At 32.9% G+C, this 25,787-nt stretch overlaps 2 protein-coding genes across 2 annotated transcripts in view; one reads left to right on the top strand and one right to left on the bottom strand.

Moving 5' to 3' along the window:
* Nucleotides 1-501: 501 nt before the first annotated feature.
* Nucleotides 502-1,452, bottom strand: LOC127849947 (uncharacterized). The gene has a single exon (XM_052382688.1). It carries the CDS (start codon nt 1,450-1,452, stop codon nt 502-504), a length of 951 nt encoding a protein of 316 aa, XP_052238648.1.
* Nucleotides 1,453-2,177: 725 nt separating this feature from the next.
* Nucleotides 2,178-25,787, top strand: part of LOC127850135 (uncharacterized) — a 238,930-nt gene continuing 215,320 nt past the window's right edge. The window contains 8 exon segments of the mRNA XM_052382939.1: nt 2,178-2,209; nt 8,396-8,578; nt 8,774-8,880; nt 9,027-9,100; nt 19,885-20,046; nt 20,476-20,681; nt 22,934-23,034; nt 25,223-25,351. Coding sequence (XP_052238899.1) covers nt 2,203-2,209; nt 8,396-8,578; nt 8,774-8,880; nt 9,027-9,100; nt 19,885-20,046; nt 20,476-20,681; nt 22,934-23,034; nt 25,223-25,351 — 969 coding nt within the window. The 5' untranslated portion in view covers nt 2,178-2,202.

The raw sequence follows: 25,787 nt of genomic DNA, 5'->3' as shown, positions 1-25,787 counted from the left end.
ACAAATGAAGAAAGGCATCAACAAATTTACTAAAATAACATGTTGCAGTTAAAAGTTGGTCTATTTTATTTATAAAAGCATGCGTTCTCTGATTTTCTCATTTTTTAAACCGATGGCTCGTTTGAATGGTTTGTTGCTCAAGTTAAAAAAAAACGATTAGATGATCATTATCACGAATGTATGTCCTTTATGCGGTCATATATGTGTTTGGTATGTTAAGCTAGATACAAATGATTAAACGATATATTAATTATTTATATAAAATATAAACACCTTCTTAACAAATAAGTTTAAATAATTTAAGTAGCCCAAACTTTGTTATAAATATTTAATTGCTTCTTAATTCTATAGTATTTGTCACCGCACTGTCAAAACTAACGTCTCTTCTTCGGGAAGTTTCCTCGTGCTTTCCGTGGTTTGTTTAATTTACCTGTGGTTGCAAGATCCCCCGAAAACAAACACACTGTGTTTCTGATAGTGTATAAAAAAGAAAAGGTTCTGTTAACACTTTGCGTTCTCAGTTTGGCCAGGGAAGGTCCAACCAGAAACGATATTGTTCTGTTTGACTTTGTGTGTCTGTTCATTGACATCCCTGTAAAAGATGGCTCCCTCACGTGTCCATGTTGATTTGACAATGTCTGACTGCTTCCTTCTTACACTTGCGAAGACTTCCGCGTTGAGCTTGGTCAGATGGTCATTTACGTAGACTGGCTGTGCTTTCTTGCGTAGTAGTTTCGCCGCCTGCATAATTTGGTGCCTTCTCATTCGGGAAACCATCTTTACTATTATAGGCCTTTTTTTCTGTCGCTGAAAAGGACCAATCCGATGACTTATGTCGATGTCAATCTTTGATAAATTCAAATCTGGAATGTGGGCGTTCAGAGTGTTTATCACCTTTTCTGTCGTTTCTATATAATTCTCTCTTTCGCTGTCTTCTATCCCCTCTATCCGTATGTTGTTCCTTCTGCTATATTGCTCAAGTTCATTTATGTGGAGTTGGTTTGCATACTCGTTGTTTTTCATGGCTTTTTTTAGGCGTTCATTTTCTTCTTTTTGTTCTTTTAGCTCCCCCCGTAAGTCGTCTATTTGTTTGGTTTTCTTGTTGTTTTCAATGTCATTATCAAACAGTTCTCCCTCCATTTTATCTAATCTTTGTATAAATGTACTAAACAGTTCTTCCTTCAGCTGAATGACTATCTCTTTAACTAGATCCTTAAGTTCTTTGCTGTCCTTGGTAATGACGTTTTTCAGTTTTTCATTAATGCTTTTTAGTTCTGTAGCAATTTCTATGACTGTATCGTCGTCATCGCTTTTAACTTTATTAACGTTCTTCTGTTTCTTTTTCTTTTGCCTTACACTTACTTGCTCACACATGCTATTGTCACTCACGCTGCTCACATTGTCTCTGGTTCTTTTATCACCGGCTTTCACGTCTTTACTGTCCTTTTCCATATCTGTGGTGTTTTTCTTTTTGAATTATGAATAAAATATTTAGTTTACTGCATAAAAATTGCTCTCTGGTTCAAACTCCGATTGTTGTTCACATAGATCGTTTATATCAGTAACTGAGGCATACTTGTTTTGAGTAGTATATTTTGAATATCAACGTGTGATTGTTTACATAGTTCACCTCGTGAATAACATGAATCGCATGTCCGTGAAATTTACAATGGCGTCGCCCATTCCTCGTGATTACTTTATTTCATTTTAAAGTTTGACGTTTTCTATCAATATTAATTGCTTTATTGATAAAAGAGAATAAATAAGTTGTTTACCCGCTATTTATGTCCATATATTTCACACTTTTTCTGTCAAACTATTATTCCAAACTGATTCTAAAACACATTTTACACCAGCGATGTAATCCAAGTCTTCACGTGTTCAATGTCAAGACAAAACCTTAACATATAAATATATATATATATATATAAATATTTATATATATATATATATATATATATATATATATATATATATATGGTGGTATAGAAATATAGATATGTTGAAATCAGCCTAACCCTATATTGAGAGACCTGGACGGCCAAAAAATGCTTGATGTAAATAGTTTTAGTTTGATTATCAGAAGTGAAGTCTTTTCGAGAGTGCAAACCTAGTGAATTGCAACCGTCGAACTCTGCGGTTTAGTTTTGTGCTAAATCGGATGTCCGTCGATTACTTAGCAACAATTACAGAAGTCCCACAATGAATGGTAACAAATAAGAAACGTTTTACATGGTATTTTAGCAATGCGTTCATTATACGTATTTAGATACTTGCAGTTATAGTTTATGTCGAAATGATTAAATGCGCTCTGCATACGAGTTATAGTTTCAAATTCTTATATAATGACAAACTGGGTTTATCTACGCATACATTCCAAGTAGTTATTTGGGGATTTCGATTATTGATACATGTAACAATGTACACGTCGGACAACCAGTTATTCTAAACGTTTGACATGCAACAAAGTGAAATAACACTTGTAAGTGACGGTTCAGATCGATATAAATCAGTTGTGTATTAGAGAAAGTAGGGCGCAACTACACATCTTAAAGGTTTCCCAACATCTTTATTTAGAACATTGGAATTCCAACTACTGGTCATGTACGTAATTCTGGCCACTTTTGGGACTATTTAAGAAAAATCTTTAGTGTTAGGCAACTGGTTGAAACTAAACTTCACATATATAATCCTGGGTACAAAACTCACCTAGCATGAAAATTTAAATAGAATTAGATCGGTGAATGTTACTTAATGAACAGAAAATGATGACTTGTAAACTATCCATTTTCGTAGGTTAAATGTACCTAAAAAATCGGCCACTTTTCAGTTTGATCTGCAGATAAAATTATAAAGCAATATCTTTAGACAAATGTCCTCAATTTCAGAGTATTAATCAATGTTTATACTATTATTATTTTTGACTTGAAATTTAAAATAAATGCGAAATTATTATACCATTTACTCCCCCTACCTATTTTAATAAATATAAACAATGGGGAAACTGCTATTTCATTAAAAAATATTTGTTTTTAATGTGTTTAATAAATTTTTTCAAACATAGCTAAAAAAGTAAACACATTTTGTTTGAAAAGTTGACTTCAGTGTTGATTATTAGTAAACGCTTGTATATAATATTTAAACATGTAATCTAGCAATATTCTTATAAAGGGAGGTAATTCATATATTAAAAATTTATATTTAGGTTCTGATTTGTATGTTTTGAATATAAGTTTTTGTACAATAAATTGGTAAAACTTTGATTAAAGTTTATTAGATAAAATAAAAATAATTTTATCAAATATATTTGTTTCTTATATGATTATAATTGTTGCAACATATGATGACATCACTTTCCCCATGAGCCAAATATATCCTGCTATATTTGTGACATTTTAACACAAAAGTTTACGGTGATATGGTTCTTACATTTGCAAAATATTGCGAGTGGGGATGGTTTTCATGTTGATTTTTCTAAATAAAAACAAAATATGTGCGTAAAGATCATGAAAATGATTTTACACAGGTGGCCGATTTTTTACGTACAGGCCGGAATTACGTACATGACCAGTAATCTTAATTTAGAATTTGTTTTGTTTTCCATGCAATATGTTTTAACTTGCTAAAATAAGAGAACTGATATTTATTCAGTTGTTTATCATGTTATGTAAAGAACGAATGCAGTTTATCATTGAATACCATTTAATATCTTAATTGATAATGTTGAGTTTTTGTATGATTGAATTTTCAATTAAAAGAGATCGTTTGTGGCAATATACATTTTGCAAAAATATCTTTGTTATGTTACCCAAAGACCTATAGATAACACAGATTGGAAACTTCGCGCCTTATCGGGCTATCTCTCGGCGGGGTCACGTGGTCGAGAAACCGATAAGTACACTGAGGATCAGCAGACGATTTATTCCATGAATCAATCGGAGTAGTCCGGAGATAGCCGGTGTATCACGATTGCGATAAGATAGCCGGTGTATCACGATTGCGATAAGATAGCGACGCGTCAGTAGCAACGGCTACGATTATCGAGCAAAGTTATGCGAAATTGTTACGGCGCTATGAAAGGCGGCTGTAACTTGGTCGATAATGATCCGATTTTTATAAAATAAAGTTTCATAGAAACATGGGTAATTATGTTTTTTTTATAAAATCTCGATTTTATTTACCTACAATAAGAATTTATAATGCCGCGATCGTTGAAGAAATAGCGCTAAGAACTTCCAAATCGCGGCGAGAATGCTGTTGAATAGTTTATTTGAAAGGCTTTTGCTGATAAAATATTCTTGTATAATTTGGTTTTTCAAACAGTTAAAACCTTATAAAATATAATTATTTCAAAACGGATAGATATATGTGGACTCATAGATCTATGTCTCTGATTAAAACAACATTACAGTATAATAAATGCTATGATCGTTCGATCCAAAAACGGTTTCAGTTAGACTTACTTCAATGTTAAAGGGTAGATTTTTTCAATTGTTTAATTCTCTTTTTATTTTGATCTTATTCATGAGTTATAGGTAATTAAAGTTTTGTTTGTAATCCAGTTTTTTTCTTTTGGTAATTAAATTAAGCTTTCAGTATCGTGGGCTAGGATTTCGCGAAAAGAAAAAAACAACAACATTTCACGCGCGTGTTAATCGTCGGATCAATTAGCGAACTGAAGAAGATGCTTTGTGTGTTTTTTCTTTATTCTTGAGAATTAATTAAAAGAAGGGATCCTAACTTCAATTATCAGTTTGCGTTGTTGATTGATTTTAATTGTGTGATCAGTGGCCGCGGCTGGCGAATTATAGTCATCTCACAGCTTTTGTTTGTGTTTAAATAGTAATCTCACAGCTATCTGTTAAAATATGTTTGTATATTAACTTGCATGTGTAACATTGACAGGAAAACTGGTAATACTAATAAAAGATATTAAATGAGAATTTAAACCCATACATTGTACTTTCATCTTGTTTTTTATTCATACCAAGATAAACATATTACCCAGAATAAAAATCTAATTTCTTCGATTTGAGGTGAATAATGACGAAGTTTTTCACAATGAACCAAAGCACCTTTGACGACATGTGTGTATAATAGGGTAAAAGAGCTTAAAACTGTACCATCTTTGTACAAGGCCAAAATCCTTTAAAATGAACTTTTTCCTCCAGTTTAGTTTATTCATACCTAGATTAACATATCACCAAGCACAAAAATCTGACTTAATCTATTTGGGATGAAAAATGAAAAAGTTTATCAAAAAGAACAAAAAAACGTTTGACAGCAATCTTGTTCAACAGAAGAAAAGAGCTTAAAATTGTACCAACATTGTATAAGGCCAAATACTTTAAATTGATTATTTTCTTCTGGTTTGTTTAAATCTATACTTAGATTAACATCTTGCCTAGCATAAAAATCTTACTTCAACGATATGGGATGAGAACTAGAAAAGTTTGTCAAAAAGAAACAAACGACTTTGGCGACAGGTGTGAAAAATGATTGAATGGAATAACAGTATAAAATAGTACAAATTGTACAAAGGCAAAATCCTTTAAAATACCTCATTTTCGTCTACTTTTTATAAATCATACATAGATTAACATCTCACCTAGCATAAAAATCTTACGTTATCAATATGTGATGCTTAATGAAGATGTTAAAAAAAATGCTTCGGGCCTTTCAATTTTTAAAAAATTATCGAAAATGAACGAATCCAGTGTTCTCTTTCAAATTCCGATAAATTAATAATTAATTAGAATAACAACTACCAAAACCTAAAGAATTATCAACACAGAAAATAAATACTTATTTTTATTCACACAAAAAAATATTCAATATGTCTTTTTTCGGCGACCGACTTTGCTCACTACTACTACTACGCGAAGTTCGTAACGTCTTATGCGATTATATATAATACCAATTATATATTGTGTACAGCTGTTTCTTAAATTTGAATTTAAAATATTTTAAGGAACTATTTATATTTGAAATTATATTTGTTTCCATTACAAGTCACATTATTGGTAAACATAACATCATATAATCATTTAATAGTGAATATTACTAAAATCGATAGCATGCGATTTTGTTATTTCAGCACTGTCAAACAGCAGCATCATTCTTATAAAAATGTGCCTAACTTTAGCCATACATTTGTATTTTTAGTTACTGTGCAAGTCTAAACGGATGTAAGAATATAATAAAAGATACAAATTAACTACACAACAAATGATTAATATAATTAAGCATGAAATTCAAATTTTACTATAACAGTTACAGTCTGTCGAATCGCTGATGAGAAAGGACGACATTGTTATCATCATTATCATCATCATCAGGCTGAATGTAATATTATTCGTTATCGTATTTAAATAATCATTGAAACAATTAATGTAACGTATACTGTGAATCGCGTATATACGACGTTACGTTGCTATGCGCACATGTCGCTTACATCATTTTAATTAACAAGATTGCAGACTACACAGAAAATAAATTGTGACTCTCGGCAAAAATGGAAAATAACGATTAAATTAAAGATGGAGATCATACATTTCAGGCCTTTTCCGCCCTATGCCACGGGTCCGAATACCGGCTACATTCCCAATGCAAATCTGTGTTTTTTTCCCAATTGCAAAATAAAATTCCCAATTCAATTTTTTTTTTTTTTTAATCTTTAAATATAGAAGTTAACCTGATCCAGTGTAGATAATATAAAAAATATTGCATACTTAAATTATCTGTTGCCTTGAATTTGTTTTAAAAAACAGTAAAATATGTTATATTGATTATTTAAGACTTTCCTTATTTACCTGAAATTCGTGCTATTTTTTTTCTCCTCAAACAAGGCCAGGCCCTTTTCCCAAAATCAGATCAAAAACCCTGCACTTATCACACATGTTCATAATATTTTGTTAAATTTTAATAATATGTTATATAAATAGTTGTTATTAACCAGTTAACAGCTTCTTTGAAATATAAGAAATCCTATTTACATGCGATTATTTTTCCCAATTGAGCCAGTTTTGCGATTATTTTTTTTCCCAAAATGGGTTTTTTCACGACGCAAAATACCCAAAATTCCAGTGTGGCGTTTTTCCAAAATGGAGCGGAAAAGGCCTGCATTTAAAAATGATAAATTAAATACCTGTTATAATCAACGATGCATAAAACCTAACACACTGCCCTATTCAGACATTTTGTGTGAAAACTTGTGCAATGTAAACGGAACACTAAGGTACGACATTGCCACCGAAAATATTTCCAAGCAAAAGGTCGAGCAAAAAACTTCCAAAACTGTTGCACGGGAATAAACAATAAAATAAATACAATTCCGAATGACAATAAGTATGTTTCCAATGATATTGTCTTTCTGAATTGTAGTTATCATCACAGTAATGGATAAAAGCAACGTTTCGATTATCAAAAGGTAAATTTTATATATTTTCGAGACAAGTCATTTTATACAGTGAGTCTCTCAAAATTATGGAACGTTTGAAATTCATCTTTTTAAATTACAGAAACATCGATATGTTGATCTAATCTCTTTTTAATGAAAGACAATAAATAATATTATTATTAAATATTTATTTATAAAGACATTCTTGTAATCAACGTAAATTTTGGTACTGATTTAAGAAAATTCAATAATTATTTATTGATTTTGACACCTTAAAAAGAAACAAACACTTTATTTCTTATTAAAGTACATATTTCTAACAATTATGACTTAAGGGTGTGTATGTATAAACATTGAAACAGAAAACAAAGCATAATATTTAAATTACATTGTTTGTAAAATATTGATAATATTCTCCCGTCTGGAAAAAAACTCGTGGGAAAATTAAAATTCTTAACGGGGGAGGCAAAACCCCATTGGGACCCCACGAGGAATGGCAACTTTATCATCAAGTCACTTTACTTTCCAAAAACATTTTAACTTTTTTTTTTTTTTATATGTATATACTCATTGCCTCTACAAATATGCAAAATTTCATTACAATTGTTCAATCAATAAAAAAATAACTTTGCAAATAATCTGGATTTGCAAACTTAATCTGGATACCGTTGTATGTTAAATTCATTTTTGTTCGGCATATACTGGTTGTCTAGACGTTAGTTTAACACAAGTTTGCAACTACTGTAGTTATTTAGTTAAATTTTACAGAAGAAAGGCAACGTTATAGTGTAAGTGTGCTAATCTTGATTCACGTACAATAACATATCAAGTTTAAGTTGTACCGATGTCATTTTATAACGTCATCAATTCTAATAAAATATGTTCGAAAAACTTAATGGATTGTATGCTTAATGTAAAGAACTTCATTTAAGAGAAGTAGACATGACTAAAAATAATTATAGTAATATATATTATCAATCTCATATATTATTGCAGAAACCAGTCAATTGGAAGACACACCTGCAATGCATGAGGGCTGGAATGAGAGCGAAGTCAAAGATATTACATCACATTTACAAGATGGCAGATTGGTTGAACTTAGCAAATCCTTTCTCATGAAGATAAAAAACTGTTCTGACCTAACGAACATGGGTGGTGGTTTCGGTAAAATATATATTTGTAAGCATATAAATTTGTATATAATATATAATATATATAAAACATCATCCACGATACTTGAATATCTATTATATATACTACTACATAATGTGTCATATCTTGCTTAGTATTTGTTAACTGGTTACAATATTTTACTGTATATACTATTTTAATGTTCCCTCGTACATTTTGTAAGTCATTATTGTTTCGTTAAAGCTCGCGTTCGTATTCCTGGATTCAAACACAAACTTGTACTTAAGGCAATTGGAGGTGATAATGAGAACTCAAAATCTCAGACGCAACTTTTAGGTTCAGTTAAAAATGTGAGTATATGTTTTATGTGTCATATGTATTATTTGCCTTATAAGAAACGTGAACAGCATGCTTAAACGCATATCTAAATGTATTATGAATACTTAATGATTGTTCTTTGATTTAAACAAATGTATTTACATCAGCGTTGTTTTAGGAGAAGCTGGCATCACGGGTGAGACATTTTGCCATCGTTCCACTGCTGGCCTACCACGATGATTTTTCGTTAGGGTAAGATAACGCAATAGAAACGGAAAAACTTTGTTCAAAGATGAGAACGACACTCAATCGCACTTCTAACGCAAGACTTAAAATGTTTAATAATGTCTTTCTTATTTTTTATCTGATGTTGAAAAAAAGAATATTCACAAATTTATATCTTTGAATATTTTGATTTTTTGTTTCGAATTTAGAACGAGCATTACCACTTTAAAACAAAAAGTAACATAAATACACGATGCAAAAAAGGAATCATTGTTGTTCAGATTCTTTACGCATTTAATCACATTGGACTTCAACTTCAGAACTATCAATTCCTAGATGCAAGGTATAATGTAGGTCAACTCATTACTTTAATGACATTTTACACGTTTATGTCATGGAATGTTCATCCAATCCCAAATACTCGTCCGCTCAAGTTCTCGTGGACTACATTTCTTTACAGCAATGATACAATTGTCATAAATATGTTTGAACAATTTAAAATCGTTTTTTTCGATTTCTGAGTAAGAAAAGATTGTGAGATGTAATATTTGTGTAAATGCAGGCTATGTTTTGGTCTTTTCACACACTCACTCTTTCGTGTAAAATATTCAAAACCTATTTTGTTTTTCTGAGAAACGATTGATCTTAGGGAAAAACATAAATTAAACATTTACGAACAAAAAAAAAAAAATTATTTTCATTTACACTTGGAAATTACGCGCGCACGTTCATGTTACTGATTAATTATTTGATTTCAATTTAGCAAAGGATAATATGAAACAGCATCAAATATATTTTGTAGCAATTATTTTGAGTCGTTTTATTTGCGATACTTATACTACTACAAGTTCTACTGCTACTGCTACTACTATTTCTACTACTACTACTACTGTTACTACTTTTACAACTACTACTACTACTACTACTACTACTACTACTACTACTACTACTCCTACTACTACTACTACTACTACTACTACTACTACTACTTCTACTACTACTACTAGTACTTCTACTACTACTTCTACTACTACTACTACTACTTCTACTTCTACGTCTACTACTACTTCTACTACTACTACTTTTACTACTACAACAACAACTACTACTACTACTACGACTAACTACTACGACTACTACTACGACTACTACTACTACTACTTCTACTACTACTACTACTACTACTACTACTACTACGTCGTCTACTACTACTACTACTACTACTACTACTACTACTACTACTACTTCTACTACTACTACTACTTCTACGACTACTACTTCTATTACTACTACTATCACTACTACTACTACTACAACTACTACCACTACTACTACTACTTCTGCTACTACTACTACTTATACTACTACTACTACGACTACTACTACTACTTCTACTACTACTACTACTACTACTACTACTACTGACTACTACTACTAACTACTACTACTACTAACACATTTAAGTCGGTATAAAACTTCTCTTGTGTGTTGCAAATTTCTCTATGTGTGCCCTTTATATTGTATTCATATGTATACGGCAAAACTTTGTAAACGCACTTGATTTGTGCCCTTAATTAAGGCGACCATGTAATTGATAAACTAAAATCCTCGACACCTGCATGTGTCCTAAAATCGTAAAGAACAACGGCACACACAAAGGAACATCGCATTTTTGGTTTCATTAATGCTGCATATTATTAAAAGCGCATGTCGTTTTTATCACATTTATGTTCCTATATTCGATTCCAGCTTATAAAAGTTAAACTTCTTTAGTTTGTAAAGATAGTGTTTAGAAAATAGTATCATTAAACGCCGGGAATGTTCTTCTTACAATTGCCAAACAGATATCAACAAAGCTTGTATATATAGTTTGAATAGTATTTGAAACGTGTCTTGTTGAAAGTTATCGAGTTTCATTTGGATCCGCATACGTTTTTTTTCCATACGCTAGCTCTTAAATCATTTCGTACATACGTATTAGAACAAAATTGATCTCTTACGTAACATATTTACAAATAAGCATAGAAAAATCTACATATCTAATGTATAATGGACCGTTGATAATTGTGTTACTTCAAATAGTGTAATGTACTTCAAATTTAACACTGACACAGATTTATTTTTAGCTCATCTATTTTTTGAAAAAAAACAACTATTGTCATCACCTTGGCGTCGGCGTTGGCGTCGGCGTCCGGTTAACTTTTGCGTTTAAGTCCACTTTTCTCAGAGTTGAAACACCTACTATCTATCATAAGGGGACTGTGCAGGCAAAGTTATGTAACTCTGACTGGCATTTTGACAGAATTATGTGCCCTTTTTATACTTAGAAAATTGAAAATTTGGTTAAGTTTTGTGTTTAGGTCCACTTTATTCCTACAGTATCAAAGCAATTGCTTTCATACTTGCAACACTTATCACCTATCATAAGGGGACTGTGCAGGCAAAGTTATGAAACTCTGACTGGCATTTGGACGGAATTATGGGCCCTTTATACTTACAAAATTGAAAATTTGGTTAAATTTTGTGTTTTGGTCCACTTTACCTCTAAAGTATCTTAGATATTGCTTTCATACTTGGAACACTTGCAAACTATCATAAGGTTCGGTAAAAGGACAAGTTGCATAACTCTGGTTGTCATTTTTACGGAATTATGGCCCTTTTTTGACTTAGTAACTTTGAATATATGGTTAAATTTTGTGTTTCGATCCACTTTACTTCTAAAGTATCAAGGCTATTACTTTCAAACTTCAAATACTTTCATGCTGTCATGAGGTTACTGTACCTGGCAAGTTGAATTTTACCTTGTCCTTTGAATGACCTTGACTCTCAAGGTCAAATTATTAAATTTTGCTAAAATTGCCATAACTTCTTTATTTATGATTAGATTTGGTTGATACTTTAACAAAACTACTCTTACCTAACATACCACAATAGACTTCACCCAAACCATCCCCCGTGCCCTCCCCCCCTCCCCTCCGAATCCCTCCCCCCCTATTTTTTTTTAAGATCATCACACAAATGACCACCACACCTTCACACTATACCCCCCTCCACCCACCCCTCCCCCAATTTTTTTTGAAACGGTTAAAAAACACAAATATTTATTTTTATTATTTTATTTTTGAAATACCGTCCAACCATCGCACCCAAGAATCCCCCCCCCCCCCCCACCCCGAAGTTTTTTTTTTCTGGCATTTTTTTTCGCATTTTTGGAAGATAATGTAATAAATGTCCACACCCTTCTTCACTCCACCCCTCCCTCTTTTGTGATTGAAATTGAGAGTTTCTTCACCTTTAAACAGAAAATAGATGAGCGGTCTGCACCCGCATGGCGGTGCTCTTGTTTTACCTTACAGCTAAATGATTTTATATAACAAATTACGATCCGTTGAATAAAGATAAGGTTTATTCAACACCTTGCTTTATGCAACACCTGATATGGGGCTACTTTTGTTTGACTTTCGCTCATCGTTAATTTGTTTTCCTAAATGTGGATTTATACATGAATTGAATGTTAACTTTTCTAATCAAAATACCGTATATAAATAAAAGCCGAATGTTATAAATGCAGCGTTTCTTTTAAATTCGTTTAGCTAACGAGAAAAAAATTGATCTAATGGGGGATTGATCTAGGATCTCCCGCGTGGTAACCAGACACTTTACCGCGACGCTTTAAAGCTTACACGGTTTCTGGTATGTTAGAAAAAAAAAATTATTTTACTACGCAGCTGACGAAATCACCTGATTGCGTCATTCAGGTCAAGGACGCTTATGTCTGCAGTCATTTTATAAATAACAGTATGGGAATATATTACTCGAATGAAACCGGTGAGACTGAATATTCGATTTCTTTAAAATGTCGAATGTACTCAAAAACGCGATGTTTCGTTGAACAATTGACGGATTAAGAAAAATGTCAATGAATTCTTCTGTAACCTTTTCGAAAGAAATCGATTTTGAATTAAAATTGTAATTTCTTTGATGAATAAGTCGTTCCTTTGTCAGTCAACGAATGTCTATCCACAAAGCATGTCCTGCTTACACCAATCGCTTTAAAATGGAAAAGATTGATGGCGATTCAGACATAAATATTTTATAATTTGTGCAGAATGTTTTCGTCAGCAAAAAAAGATTGACAAAAACAAACATGGCTGTTACACAACTTTGGCAAGTAGAACAAACACTTTTAGATGTTTAAATTTTTGCATGCCAGTTAGTATAGTGTATATAGAAGAGTTGTTTATAGACTAAAATTGGCAATATCGGCTTGGATAAATGCTGAAACATGCTTGACGAGTAAGTTAAACATGTTAGAATTCGTTTGTTATTTTGCAGTGGTGAAACGAGAATTTTACTTTGAACTTAACCGTCTGTGTTGTACTTGAGTATGAAACATTTGGAATTATGATTAAATTTGATTCGAGGCATATAGCATTATGTTGTCGTGTTACTCTTCTTTTGCGTGGAATTCTAAAGGAATATTTCGAGTTGCGTAAACGGGAAGGATCACAAACAACTTTAATATAAAGACGCAAGATTAGATTCATTTAATTAATTCTGTTTTTGCTATTGTTTTTAGCAATTAAAGACTTTTTGATTGCATCAGGAACAAATTAAATATAAACAAAATATTGTAGGATAAATATAAGACTATGTAAGTGTGATTGTGAATTTATGCGAATCGTCTCAGAAGTGCTTACACGGCTCGGCAAGCCTTCCCATGCAAACCTTTCGTCATCTCGTCGGATAATTTCAAACACACAATCACACTAACATTGTATTCTCTACACGCGCTTTTCAGATACTTAAGCGAAACAAAATAATAAATATGTTGCTTACTAGAAATTTAACATCGACACACGCAGTAAGCCACCTCATAAAACAACATGCTTATAAACAGCAATGTTATTATTTATGTGAAAAGTTGGAACAGTTTCAAAAGTTAAATGAGAAAAAATGAACATAAAAATGTACAGTTAATCTGTGTTCATGGAACTTCACCACTGGCTTCACCGGATTTGCATTCGGATGTTATAATTGGTTATAACGTTTTACGGATAAAATGATTTTGGATTCCAAAAATATGTTCATAGACGACGAATGTACCCGTAAAATAAACTACAAATATAAATAGTTGCTTATTGACATATGTTGATGTAAACCATAAATATCAGTGAACATTTCGTAGAAGGTTTATACAAGGTAACTATCTGAATTGAATATTTTGCCTCATAACTAATGTTTTCATATACTGTAAATTAATTATTTTCGCCAGCACGAAATTTCGTCATTTTTATTAAAAATGACGTTTTCGTTAGCACTTAAATTCGCCAAATCCTGAAGAAAAAAAAGCCTCAGTCAATATCCGATTTGTTTGTCCGAAATATATCGCGGTTGCAAAAAATCGTAGTGGGAAAGAGAGAGAACACTTGAGAGTCACTTGCAGGATGTGGGGCCTGTTTGTCAAATGTCAATATACTAGTCTTTTGTTATCAGGTGAAGAAGTAATTTACCCCCATTAGTGTATCATTATTATGATTAGCGGATTAGCGGGACCGAATAACCGTTAATGAGTGTTTGAAACCCGGGTTTGAAACAGTGAAGCCAGTTGCCAACCGGTCCGGTGTCGTCCCGATTGTCCCACATTTAGAAATTCAATACACCGTACAAATAGGTGTGAAGAGGCGTAAGATGGGTAATACAAGTGTAAAAAATATCATGTCTAGTATTTATTATGATTAACTACGATCAAAGTATAAAACGATAATTATCTATTGTTTGTCTGCTGTAACATAAATACAATTTAAATTTAAAAAATAAGATAAATAAAAACTGTTATTTTATATAATTAAATAACAGTTGAACATCTCAAACATGCATTAATATATATCCATGCGTTATCAATAAATTAACCTAACTTCACTTTTTTCAAAATTCCACGTTATTTATTTACTAATAAACACGAAGGGATGAGCATTTTGCTTGACGGATTCAGATTTGTATTTTAATATGTATACTTGTATACTCATTGATCTTATAACAGTGTTACTTATAACTAAGTAGTGTTAGTATGCCATTCGAATTAAAGTATACAGAATCTTTATTCAGAGGGGAGATTAAATAACGGATTGAATGATTGATGCTTTGAATCGAAATATTAAGATTAAATGGAGATTGTTAAATAAACAAATTACCTGAGATTGTTTGATTTTTTAATGCATTCATATTTCATTTTTATAGGTATTAAATCGATTGGTGATTAAATATAAAATGTTAATAAAGTGTGTCTATATTCCCTCTATTGGAAGAAAATAAAAATAAAATATTTATCGAGAAACACTTTTGTGTTTATGTTTTGTTAATTTAATCAAATAAATACACGAAATAAATACCCCTTTTCGAGCCCCAGATATGCGACTTACCTGTATGTTCCGTTATCGATATTTTACTCTTAAAATAAAAATGTGGGACAATCGAGAGTAAACCATTGGTCCTATTCATTTATTATCATGGCCCAACTGATAACAATCTTACCTTTATCGGCGCAAATTAGAAAAGGTGCGAAGATTATTGGTTAAAATTAGTGTTAGCAAACTGTTTGGTCAGTTTTCAATAAAGTTTCAAGAGTTTTTCATCGTAAATATTTGATCAATTTAAGGTTCATGGGGGGGGGGATAAAATTCATTAAAACTTCGCTTTGGTTTTTCTTCATTGAATGTGGTACAATATGGTCAAACTATATATCATTTTAAAGCTAAAGACGGATAGAATAACATAAACACATTTTTGACAGTCAATATTTGTGTGCTTTATTCATATTTTGGTTTAAAACCAATATATTTTTACACTAATTTACAAAATCTCAATCTAAAGTTAGGAAGGATATGCACTACCTTAAGTGGAATAAATACAAAGCTATATACATATACAAGGTCAAGTTAGCAACATTTGACAGAAAATTATTGTCATAAAACAACAAATGAGTTTTTATTCAACTGCCTTTTTTGGATAAATATCCTAAACAAAATTCTAAAAATAACTAAAACGTAACTACTTTTTAAAAATCCAGGTATGGTGGATAATAAGAGTCACAATTCTATTTCAAAGGCTTAACAATTGTGTTATTTACCTCTCAACCAAATTGCAAATTTTAAACCATCTCAAATTGAAATAGATTGCAGACGACATTTAAAATTGTAAAGGAATAAAAAGAAATTGGCAAAAGATTGATTTTATATTTCTATTCCTTCTACCCATTTTGAAAGCGTGGCCATCGCTGTGATCCGTAGAAAAACGTGCAAAACAAATCGGTCGAAACCACGTGCAGTGTTGAGAAAAACGGGTATGTGTATACACATACCTGAGAAAACACAATACTTATTTTGACAGTTGGGTGGCAACTAGTAAAACAACTTTTAGCATTAATCAGCAAGAGATCGCACTAAATAATAGAAATGACCACGTAGAGATATCATCACTTACCTTATTACAAATATTATCCAGCTGAAAATTGTCCCCCACACGTCTTTTTTAGTTTATTTGTATTGTTTTTCTGGAGCCGAAGTGCATCTCACAGACTATCCATCCAACTTCCGTTGTTTTCACTTTCGTTATTAAAAACTCCGTTTAAAAGAATTATTTCTACTTTTAGATTGTTAAAGCGATGTATTATTATATATTATCTATAGAATAGTATACCGTGATGTATTGAACAGAGTTACGTATCGATCTTTCTATCAGTCTGTAAGCGTACTATTTTATGCGCAATAATATATGTCGTGTGATTCGACAACGATTGTAAACATTGGTGAAATGCTTCTTACATAGTTATTCTTTTGAGTGTTTATGAGGTCTGATCGTGCAGTTTGCAAACATCAACGGAAAGATTACAATCCAATGCATTTGTCATCGTCAACCGTTTGGAATGTCAATTAGGCGATGAGTGAGTTTTTAGCATGTTTCTTTCTATTTTATTGATTTAAAAATGGCCTCCCCCATGGTGATGAAATGACATGTGTTCGAGTTTTGATATTTCTAGATATGTAAACTTTTTTTACTATTTAAGCGTAACTTGCCCTCGTCAATGTCGATATTATTCACTAGTTATATAATTTTCCGCCGAAATACGTGGAATAAACATGATTCAGATTTTTGAAAATAATGTTTATTTTAGTGTTAAAATCGCTTTGTATTTTGATTGATTTTGTGGATGTTATGATACGTTGATGTACAAAATTGGTAGCAGTTTGAAGGAAAAACATCCTTTAAAGCATATATGTATACATTTTCAATGTGGCACTCTCCCTTTAGTCAAATTTGAGTTCAATGCTAGGGGTCCCACATTTTTCAAAATGAAGCCTCTACATGAACCTTAAGTACAATAATTTTAAGAAGTGTAAAATTAACAGTGCATTATGGGACAGCGGTTTCATAGGGCAAAGTTCAGATTTAATTGTAACAACCAATGGACGAGTGAGTTTAAATTAGATTGAATGCAATAGGATACAAAGCAATGTTTTATTGCGTCATACTCAGTCATTCGAAACACGTGCTTTCCTGGAATCGCGCAAAAATAAAAGTGAATTTTTGAAAACAATTTCCCTACGTTTAGATGTAACTAATCGTCATGATTGCTAATTTATCTTTACCTGTTACGTTTTAAATTGCTACAAGTAACACTTATTTGAAACATGTATCGTAAAACTTGTAAAAGATGTCAATGATTAAAAAGATCGATAGCCCATAAAACGACGCACAAGCAATTTTACACCTGTATTGTAGTTAAACGCAAACAACCAAATTCCAAATAAAATGTTATGTATTTATTTGTAATCAATGCGGAAAAAGTATACGGTAAGTATATACATCGCCATCTTTTAATTGTGTTTATTGTCTTTGATCCGGATCTAATCCGGTGCGTGGAGGCTGTATAATCTTCTGCAACAACACTGGAAAACACAATACACACAATAGGTAATAAAGTTGTTAACAATTAGCGCCTATCATTACAATTCTACCTAAACGAAGTCAACGCAGTCGATACAGCTGTACTGCTTTCGCGTTTTAGAGCAATGTCACGTGTCAGTTAAGTTCACTGTGTAATCTAATTTTTAAGTCAAAACCGGATTTATCTTGATTACGTAACCGACGGAGTATGTATGCTTGGATTACGTTGGATTTTAGTGCCTCATGCCTTTGGAAATTCAGTCTTAATTTGTTCAAATATGGGACATAATTGTTCGTTAGGATCTTGAATTCGTCAATCGGTCGACTGACGAAATATACGAAAAACAAGGGCTGTTTGTAAAACATGCATGCCCCCCTATATGGGCTATAAGTTGTAGTAGCAGCCATTGTGTGAATACGTTTTTTGTCACTGTGAATGGTGGTGGTGGTGGTGGTGGTGGTGGTGGTGGTGGTGGTGGTGGTGGTGGTGGTGGTAGAAGAAATAGTAGTAGTAGTATTAGTAGTAGAAGTAGTAGTAGTAGTAGTAGTAGTAGTAGTAGTAGTAGTAGTAGTAGTAGTAGTAGAGTAGTTGTAGAAGTAGTAGTAGTAGTAGTAGTAGTAGTAGTAGTAGTAGTAGTAGTAGAGTAGTAGTAGTAGTAGTAGTAGCAGTAGAAGTAGTAGTAGTAGTAGTAGTAGTAGTAGTACAAGAAGAAGTAGTAGTAGCAGTAGTAGCAGCAGCAGCAGCAGCAGTAGTAGTAATAGTAGTAGTAGTAGTAGTAGTAGTATGCATTACAAAAATGCAGTTAGCCTTACATTTGGTAAATTTTAAATCTATTACAAGGGAGGCAAATGCTGTAACAATAAATTTAAACTTATTGCATTTGTTTCCCCTGTAGTGTATCGCCTCCCCTGTCCTGCTTATATTTATATTAATCAACAAAATTAAACATTAACACAATATTTAATATACAAAATATGCAAAAATCTCATATTCTGATAATATTTTTAATGATCCACTGTATTTTACTAAAAGGATGATGTTTCATTGGACTGATAATTATAGATTTAGGATTACAGACCAGTTGCTTCAGTTATATTGTTCAGAGTGTGCCCTGTTGGCCGCGTATGCATTCTTGAATTATCATTCAAAAATCATTTTACTATTTCGAGTCACCGTGACCTTGACATTTGACCTAGTGACCTCAAAATCAATAGGGGTCATCTGCGAGTCATGATAAATGTACCTATGAAGTTTCATGATCCTAGGCCCAAGCGTTCTTGAGTTATCGTATGACAACCACCTGGTGGACAGACGGACGGCCCGACCGACCGACATGAGCAAAGCAATATACCCCCTCTTCTTCGAAGGGGGGCATAATACTGACTGACGATATATAATGGTTTCATAGTATTACGGAATATCCTCATGCTTATAAAAACAAACTTGCACGAAAATATCATTTTATTATAACTATTAATTTTTTATCATACAAACGCTGCAAGTGATAATTATCATATTGACCTTTAAGCGAGCGCATTGATATTTCACACGACATATTGCCTTAATATGATTAGCGGTTAAACTAATATATTTCGAATGCATGATACAGTCATTTCCCAAACACGTTCATGCACATTCACTATATCCATGTAAAATGGCATGACTGCACAGCACAGGCATGCGAATGAACACGTACCAACGCGCGCACCTACGCATGCACACACGTACAGCTGTGTGTGCATGCGTTAATTTGATATTAATATTAAGCCTAACTTCTCCTTATGAACATCATACAATCCACTTTTGCAACAGTTACTGTCGTTATTTCTTATTATTTTATATTAATATATCGTTTACATTACAGTATATGTTACTTGATTTCACCGTATTTTGAAAATGGTGATCTGTTCGATGCTCTTCGATCCGACAATGGGGACAAGGTTCTACTTGACTGGAAAACAAGGCTGAAAGTGAGCTACCAGATAGCTTGTGGAATAGACTACATGCATACAAGTAATTCGTTTCGGTATGTGTTCCATTTTGATATTTATATTGAACTCAAATTAAGAACGTGAATTAGAAAAAAAGCATTTGAACCACAATCATCTCTGAACCGTTTATGTTGGGATTAAATATGAACGGTGTTTGCTCAAGTCACTACAGTGTACCGATTCTCCCAAATGCATTCCAAACGTGTTCTGAAAGGTTCAGTTGCGTATACCGACTATTCCGATTTTTTAATAGTGTATGAATGCGTTGTGAACAAGCTGCTCGGATGCATACTTAAAAAAGAATATCCATAGAGACACGCACTAACTGTGTTTTCCTTTATTCTGCACACGGGGATTCTAGCTTGTTTTATCAGATGATATCATTGCTAGTAGAGGCCTCAGATATTACTGACCCTGCGTCCAAAGTTTAAGTATTTTTTTCATATTCATTATCTTTCCAAAAGGGGAACCATTCTACATTTGGACATCAAGTCAAAGAACATCGTGCTTGACAAAAAATTCAACGCTAGGTTGATAGATTTTGGCTTGTCAAGGGAGTCAATGACAGGAAGCAATATAACAACAGCGCCTTTAGCAGGAACGGAATTATACCGTCCACCAGGTGTTCACAAACTGAGCCCTTTACTGGATTTGTATGCTTTCGGTGTTGGTAAGACCTAAGAAAATCGCAACATTACACAGCTTCTTTAGTTTAATTCATAGAATAAACATACCGTACTGAGAATTGTGAATGTATTTCCAAAAGCGGGTTTTATAATCCCAATAAATAATGTCCGTTTCAAGGCGTTAACCAGGTTTAAATATTTTTAGCTCATCTATTTAAAAAAAAAATTATCAGCTATTGTCATCACCTTGGCGTCAGCGTTGGCGTCCGGTTAAGTTTTGCGTTTAGGTCCACTTTTCTCAGAAAGTATCAATGCTATTGCATTCAAACTTGGTACACTTACTTACTATCATGAAGGGACTGAGCAGGCAAAGTTAGATAACTCTGACGTGCATTTTGACAGAATTATGTGCCCTTTTTATACTTAGAAAATTGAAAATTTGGTTAAGTTGTGTGTTTAGGTCCACTTTATTCCTACAGTATCAAAGCTATTGCTTTCATACTTGGAACACTTATTAACTATCATAAGGAGACTGTGCAGGCAAAGTTATGTAACTCTGACTGGCATTTGGACGGAATTATGGGCCCTTTATACTTAGAAAATTAAAATTTGGTTAAGTTTTGTGTTTTGGTCCACTTTACCCCTAAAGTATCAAAGATATTGCTTTCATACTTGGAACTCTCGCAAACTATCATAAGGGGACAGTAAAAGGACAAGTTGCATAACTCTGGTTGTCATTTTTACGGAATTATGGCCCTTTTTTGACTTAGTAACTTTGAATATATGGTTAAATTTTGTGTTGCGATCCACTTTACTTCTAAAGTATCAAGGCTATTGCTTTCAAACATCAAATACTTTCATGCTATCATGAGGTTACTGTACCTGGCAAGTTGAATTTTACCTTGACCTCTGAATGACCTTGACTCTCAAGGTAAAATGATTAAATTTTGCTAAAATTGCCATAACTTCTTTATTTATGATTAGATTTGATTGATACTTTGACAAAACTACTCTTACCTGACATACCACAATAGACTCCACCCAAACCATCCCCAGTACCCTCCCCCCCTCCCCCCCCCCCCCCGAATCCCCCCCCCCCCCCTAAATTTTTTTTTTTTAACCAGGTTTTCCGAAGGAAAAAAATGGTTATTAGATTGGCGAATGCGGGCGAGCTGGCTGGCTGGCTGGCGGGCGGGCGGAACAAGCTTGTCCGGGCCATAACTTTGTCGTTCATTGTGAGATTTTAAAATCATTTGGCACATTTGTTAACCATCATTACACGGTGTGTCGCGCGAAAAAATTACGTCAATATCTCCAAGGTTAAGGTCACACTTTGAGTTCAAAGGTAAAAAATAGCCATAAATGAGCTTGTCTGGTCTATAACTATGTCATTCATTATGAGATTTTAAAATCATTTGGCACATTTGTTCACCATCATGGGACGGTGTGTCGCACGAAAAAATCACATCAATATCTCCAATGTCAAGGTCGCCACAACTAAAAATAGATTTATTTTAAAACAAACTTACAAAGGGGGTTAATTTGTTTGTTCATTTCAAAAGTTCAGTTTGAGTTGTCTCCCTTTATCAGATTTTTTTTCACAATGAAAACCTGGTTTTGTGACAATTTTTTCCCTTGTTTTAAGATCATCTCACAAATGACCACCACACCCTCACACTCTACCCCCCACACCCCACCCCTTCCCCAATTTTTTTTTGAAACGGTTAAAAAACACAAATATTAATTTTTATTATATTATTTTTGAAATACCATCCAACCATCACACCCAAGAATTCCCCCCCCCCCCGCCCCGGAATTTTTTTTTCTTCGCATTTTTGGAAGATAATGTACTAAATGTCCACACCCCCACACTATACACCCCTCTTCACTCCACCTCTCCCTCCTTTGTGATTTAAATTAAAAGTCCCTTCACCTTTAAAAAGAAAATAGATGAGCGGTCTGCACCAGCAAGGCGGTGCTCTTGTTATATTCAATGGTTTACTGTTTGTATCATTCTGATCAATATAGAAAAAGTACCACTTAAGTATAATGGGAAAGAAATTTCCTTCTGAACATGTTTCAGGTGTTTTATATGTTTGAAATATACACCTTCTTAACGTCGTTTGTTATTGGCCCGTTGCATTTTTGTCAAAAGTATTTTTTTTTAAATAATTTTCTTTCCTATCTGATTATTTGGTTACATGACGAGTTCACAAGCAATATAAGACATATTTAGGATGACAAGATTGTTTCTTAATTAAGTTAGTTATATATGTGTTATAATTCTTTTTTCCAGTTATTCGGGAAATTTTAACCGGCCTAGGTCCTGAGGGAACACGTCCTTCTCAGATACCACTGAAACTGTTGGATATGGTGAATTTTGAAGATTTGATACAGGTGAATTTGTATTTTAAAATCGTATCATTTGAAAAAGCTTGTAGGTATGTATATGAACTCAATAGTTGTTTTTTTTCTCAAAAATATTTAAATTTCATTTGGTTGCGCACAATACTTTAAATATATATTACATCATATCTAACTAGCTTAGAAAAAGTAAAGCCTATTTGCGACATTTGACTTGCCAGTACACATATGTGTCAATTAATTTTGAATATCTGTCCAGATTTGGAGTTCCATTGTTCACTATATTAACCATTTCTTTATCTATATCCTGTATTTTGAAGACGTCTACACCAAATAATTGATCAAAGGCAAATACTTCCATAAACGCATGTGACTTTAAGGACAACACTAACAAACTAAAGGTTAAATAAACCTTGAGAGGAAACATTAATGCCTATTGTAAATGGGAATGCTACTTTATATTGAAAATATTATATCTATATAATAAATTATACTTAGTTTATTAGCTCGGCTGTTTTCGATGTATTGTCATAGCCAGCTTGTCGTGTCGTGTCGTCCGCCGTCCGCGTCGTGCTTAAACGTGCTATAAAATCGAAGTGCTTCCATGTAGATGCACCTTGATGAGCTCTTCACGCCGCACACATTTTTGGGTCTCTAAGTCAAAGGTCAAGGTCACTGTGACCTCTAAAAAAATATGACAAGCTTTCGCAGCCGAGCATTGGCACCCGTTATGCGGTGCTTTTGTTTCATATTAACCTCGTTATTGTGTTGATGGCTGCCATATTAGCTTGAGGCCGGTGCCTAAAACAGATAACTTCAGCCCAAACACAATACACCAATATCAATTCAATTCAATTCTTAATAAGAATTAAATTAATTTGCTTTATAATACTATGCAGAACATTTCTGTTTCAATAGCATATCATTAATTATCATGATATGCAGAAACAAATTTTCTACCGTGTTGAACGAAAACTAATCCACGAAAGGTTAAGCATAGGCCATTGCATTATTTGAGCGTAGACTCAATTTAATGCTTATTGGAGTAAATAACTTAGAAAAATATCTTATTTTCACTGTCAGGCTAAAAAACAGCTGCTCTCCTATGTTTTCACTTGGAGCATGTTTGTCAATGCGAAGATTGTCTCTAATGCTTGATAGAGCAAGTGCTCAACTAACGCGCTGATTTTTATCTTTCCTTATTTACATCCAATCAAACTTTAATTTAAATATTGAAGACTATTCTTATAAAATAATTTAATTTAATTTAAACAAAACATTAGACGGGCCTTAAGAATTTCTTAATTGAAAAAATATTTGCATTTATTTGTATATGCGCGTTTTCTGGAAAACATTTCGGTCTGGATTTTACTAGACTTAATCTTCAATTAGTCGTGTATTTCCCATGTATAAACCCCATCAGGTATTAAAGTAAACAGTTGCGGGTAAACTAGAAAGTCGAATAGTACTTACCATGCTTGATATTTAAATGGCGTCCACAGACTGTCAACTCGTTTGGGCTAATTTCTCTCTGTTTTTTGACGCTATATAAATGAACTATAGTTACCTAAAAGGTGAGTACAACGGCGTAGCATAACAACTATCATACATTGAAAATGTGTTTATTTGGTGTGTATGATGCACCAAAATAGGAAGTATATAGCCGCTGCTTTGTACATTCTCCCGAAAAAAATACTTCAAAAAGGTTTTTTATGTCCTTCTGTTCCATTAGTACTTTGTTTTCGGAAAATATCATTACGTATATTATTTTGGTGAAGTTTTATTTGATGCATTGGAATTTTGTGGGTGAAGTGCATATTTGTGTTTTCGCACTTCAGAACCATTTGTTTAGGGTTTTATTGCTTTTTGATTATAAAAAGGACATTGTATAATTTTGATCAGCCCATTCAACAATTTGAAAAGACATGGAATGCAACATCGATTGACAAACATGCACATTATTGTCAATAGCAGGAAAAATATTGATTTCATCCACGTTCAATCGCGAAACAAGCAAAGCAGATTTCCGTTATTGTGCTTGAATGTTAATGTTTTGTCTTAATCACATTTAGTGATATTACAGTAAACCCTTACACAAGAACACCTTCGAATATGATTCTCTGCAGGAATGTTTAGACTAAGGTATAATATTGAGTAGCTAAACAAAAAACGATCATGACCACAATAGTTATTATAATAATATTCTTTGTCATGTTTTTAGAGACGCATATGGACAATTGATTATGTCTGGAAGAGTGTGTCCAGTATAGCTAGTCGATGCATATCTAGCGTAGATGATGACGAAATAAGGGGCCAAATATCCTCAGCTTTAATACGCACATCATTGAAGGTGAGAATCTTGTAATAAACACATAGTTATACTAAACGTTGCCACAACCCGCAATAATTAAGATTTAAAACTAATTTTTTGTGCGAATTTGGAAGCTTGAAATAATAGTTGAAAACATATATAATTACGTGGTTGGGTGTTGTTTATGTATTTCACGTAGTGGTAGTGTTTTAAACTCACCTGAGCACGAAGAATGGTAAGTTGTTGTGGTCAGTCCATGTCCGGCATTGTGCGACGTGTGTCGCATAAATATCGTATGTCCTGAACTTAAAGCTTTTTCTTTTATACCTTATGATAAAATATGACACTTCTGCAGTAAAATAACAGCAGTGAAAAAGACAAATTATTATTTTCACCGGTGAAAATATTAATTTTTCGGAACTACTTTTTCTATTTTTAGATTATCATGTCAAGATTGTTATGATCACGAGTGAAT

Source organism: Dreissena polymorpha, chromosome 11 (assembly GCF_020536995.1).
Source record: "Dreissena polymorpha isolate Duluth1 chromosome 11, UMN_Dpol_1.0, whole genome shotgun sequence".
In the NCBI taxonomy this organism is placed as follows: domain Eukaryota; kingdom Metazoa; phylum Mollusca; class Bivalvia; order Myida; family Dreissenidae; genus Dreissena; species Dreissena polymorpha.
Note: the sequence above shows the minus strand (reverse complement) of the source record. Positions and strands in the feature narration are given on the sequence as shown.

Excerpts from the sequence above, each read along its gene's own strand:
- LOC127849947 (XM_052382688.1), bottom strand. The coding sequence starts at position 1,452 with ATGGAAAAGGACAGTAAAGACGTGAAAGCCGGTGATAAAAGAACCAGA.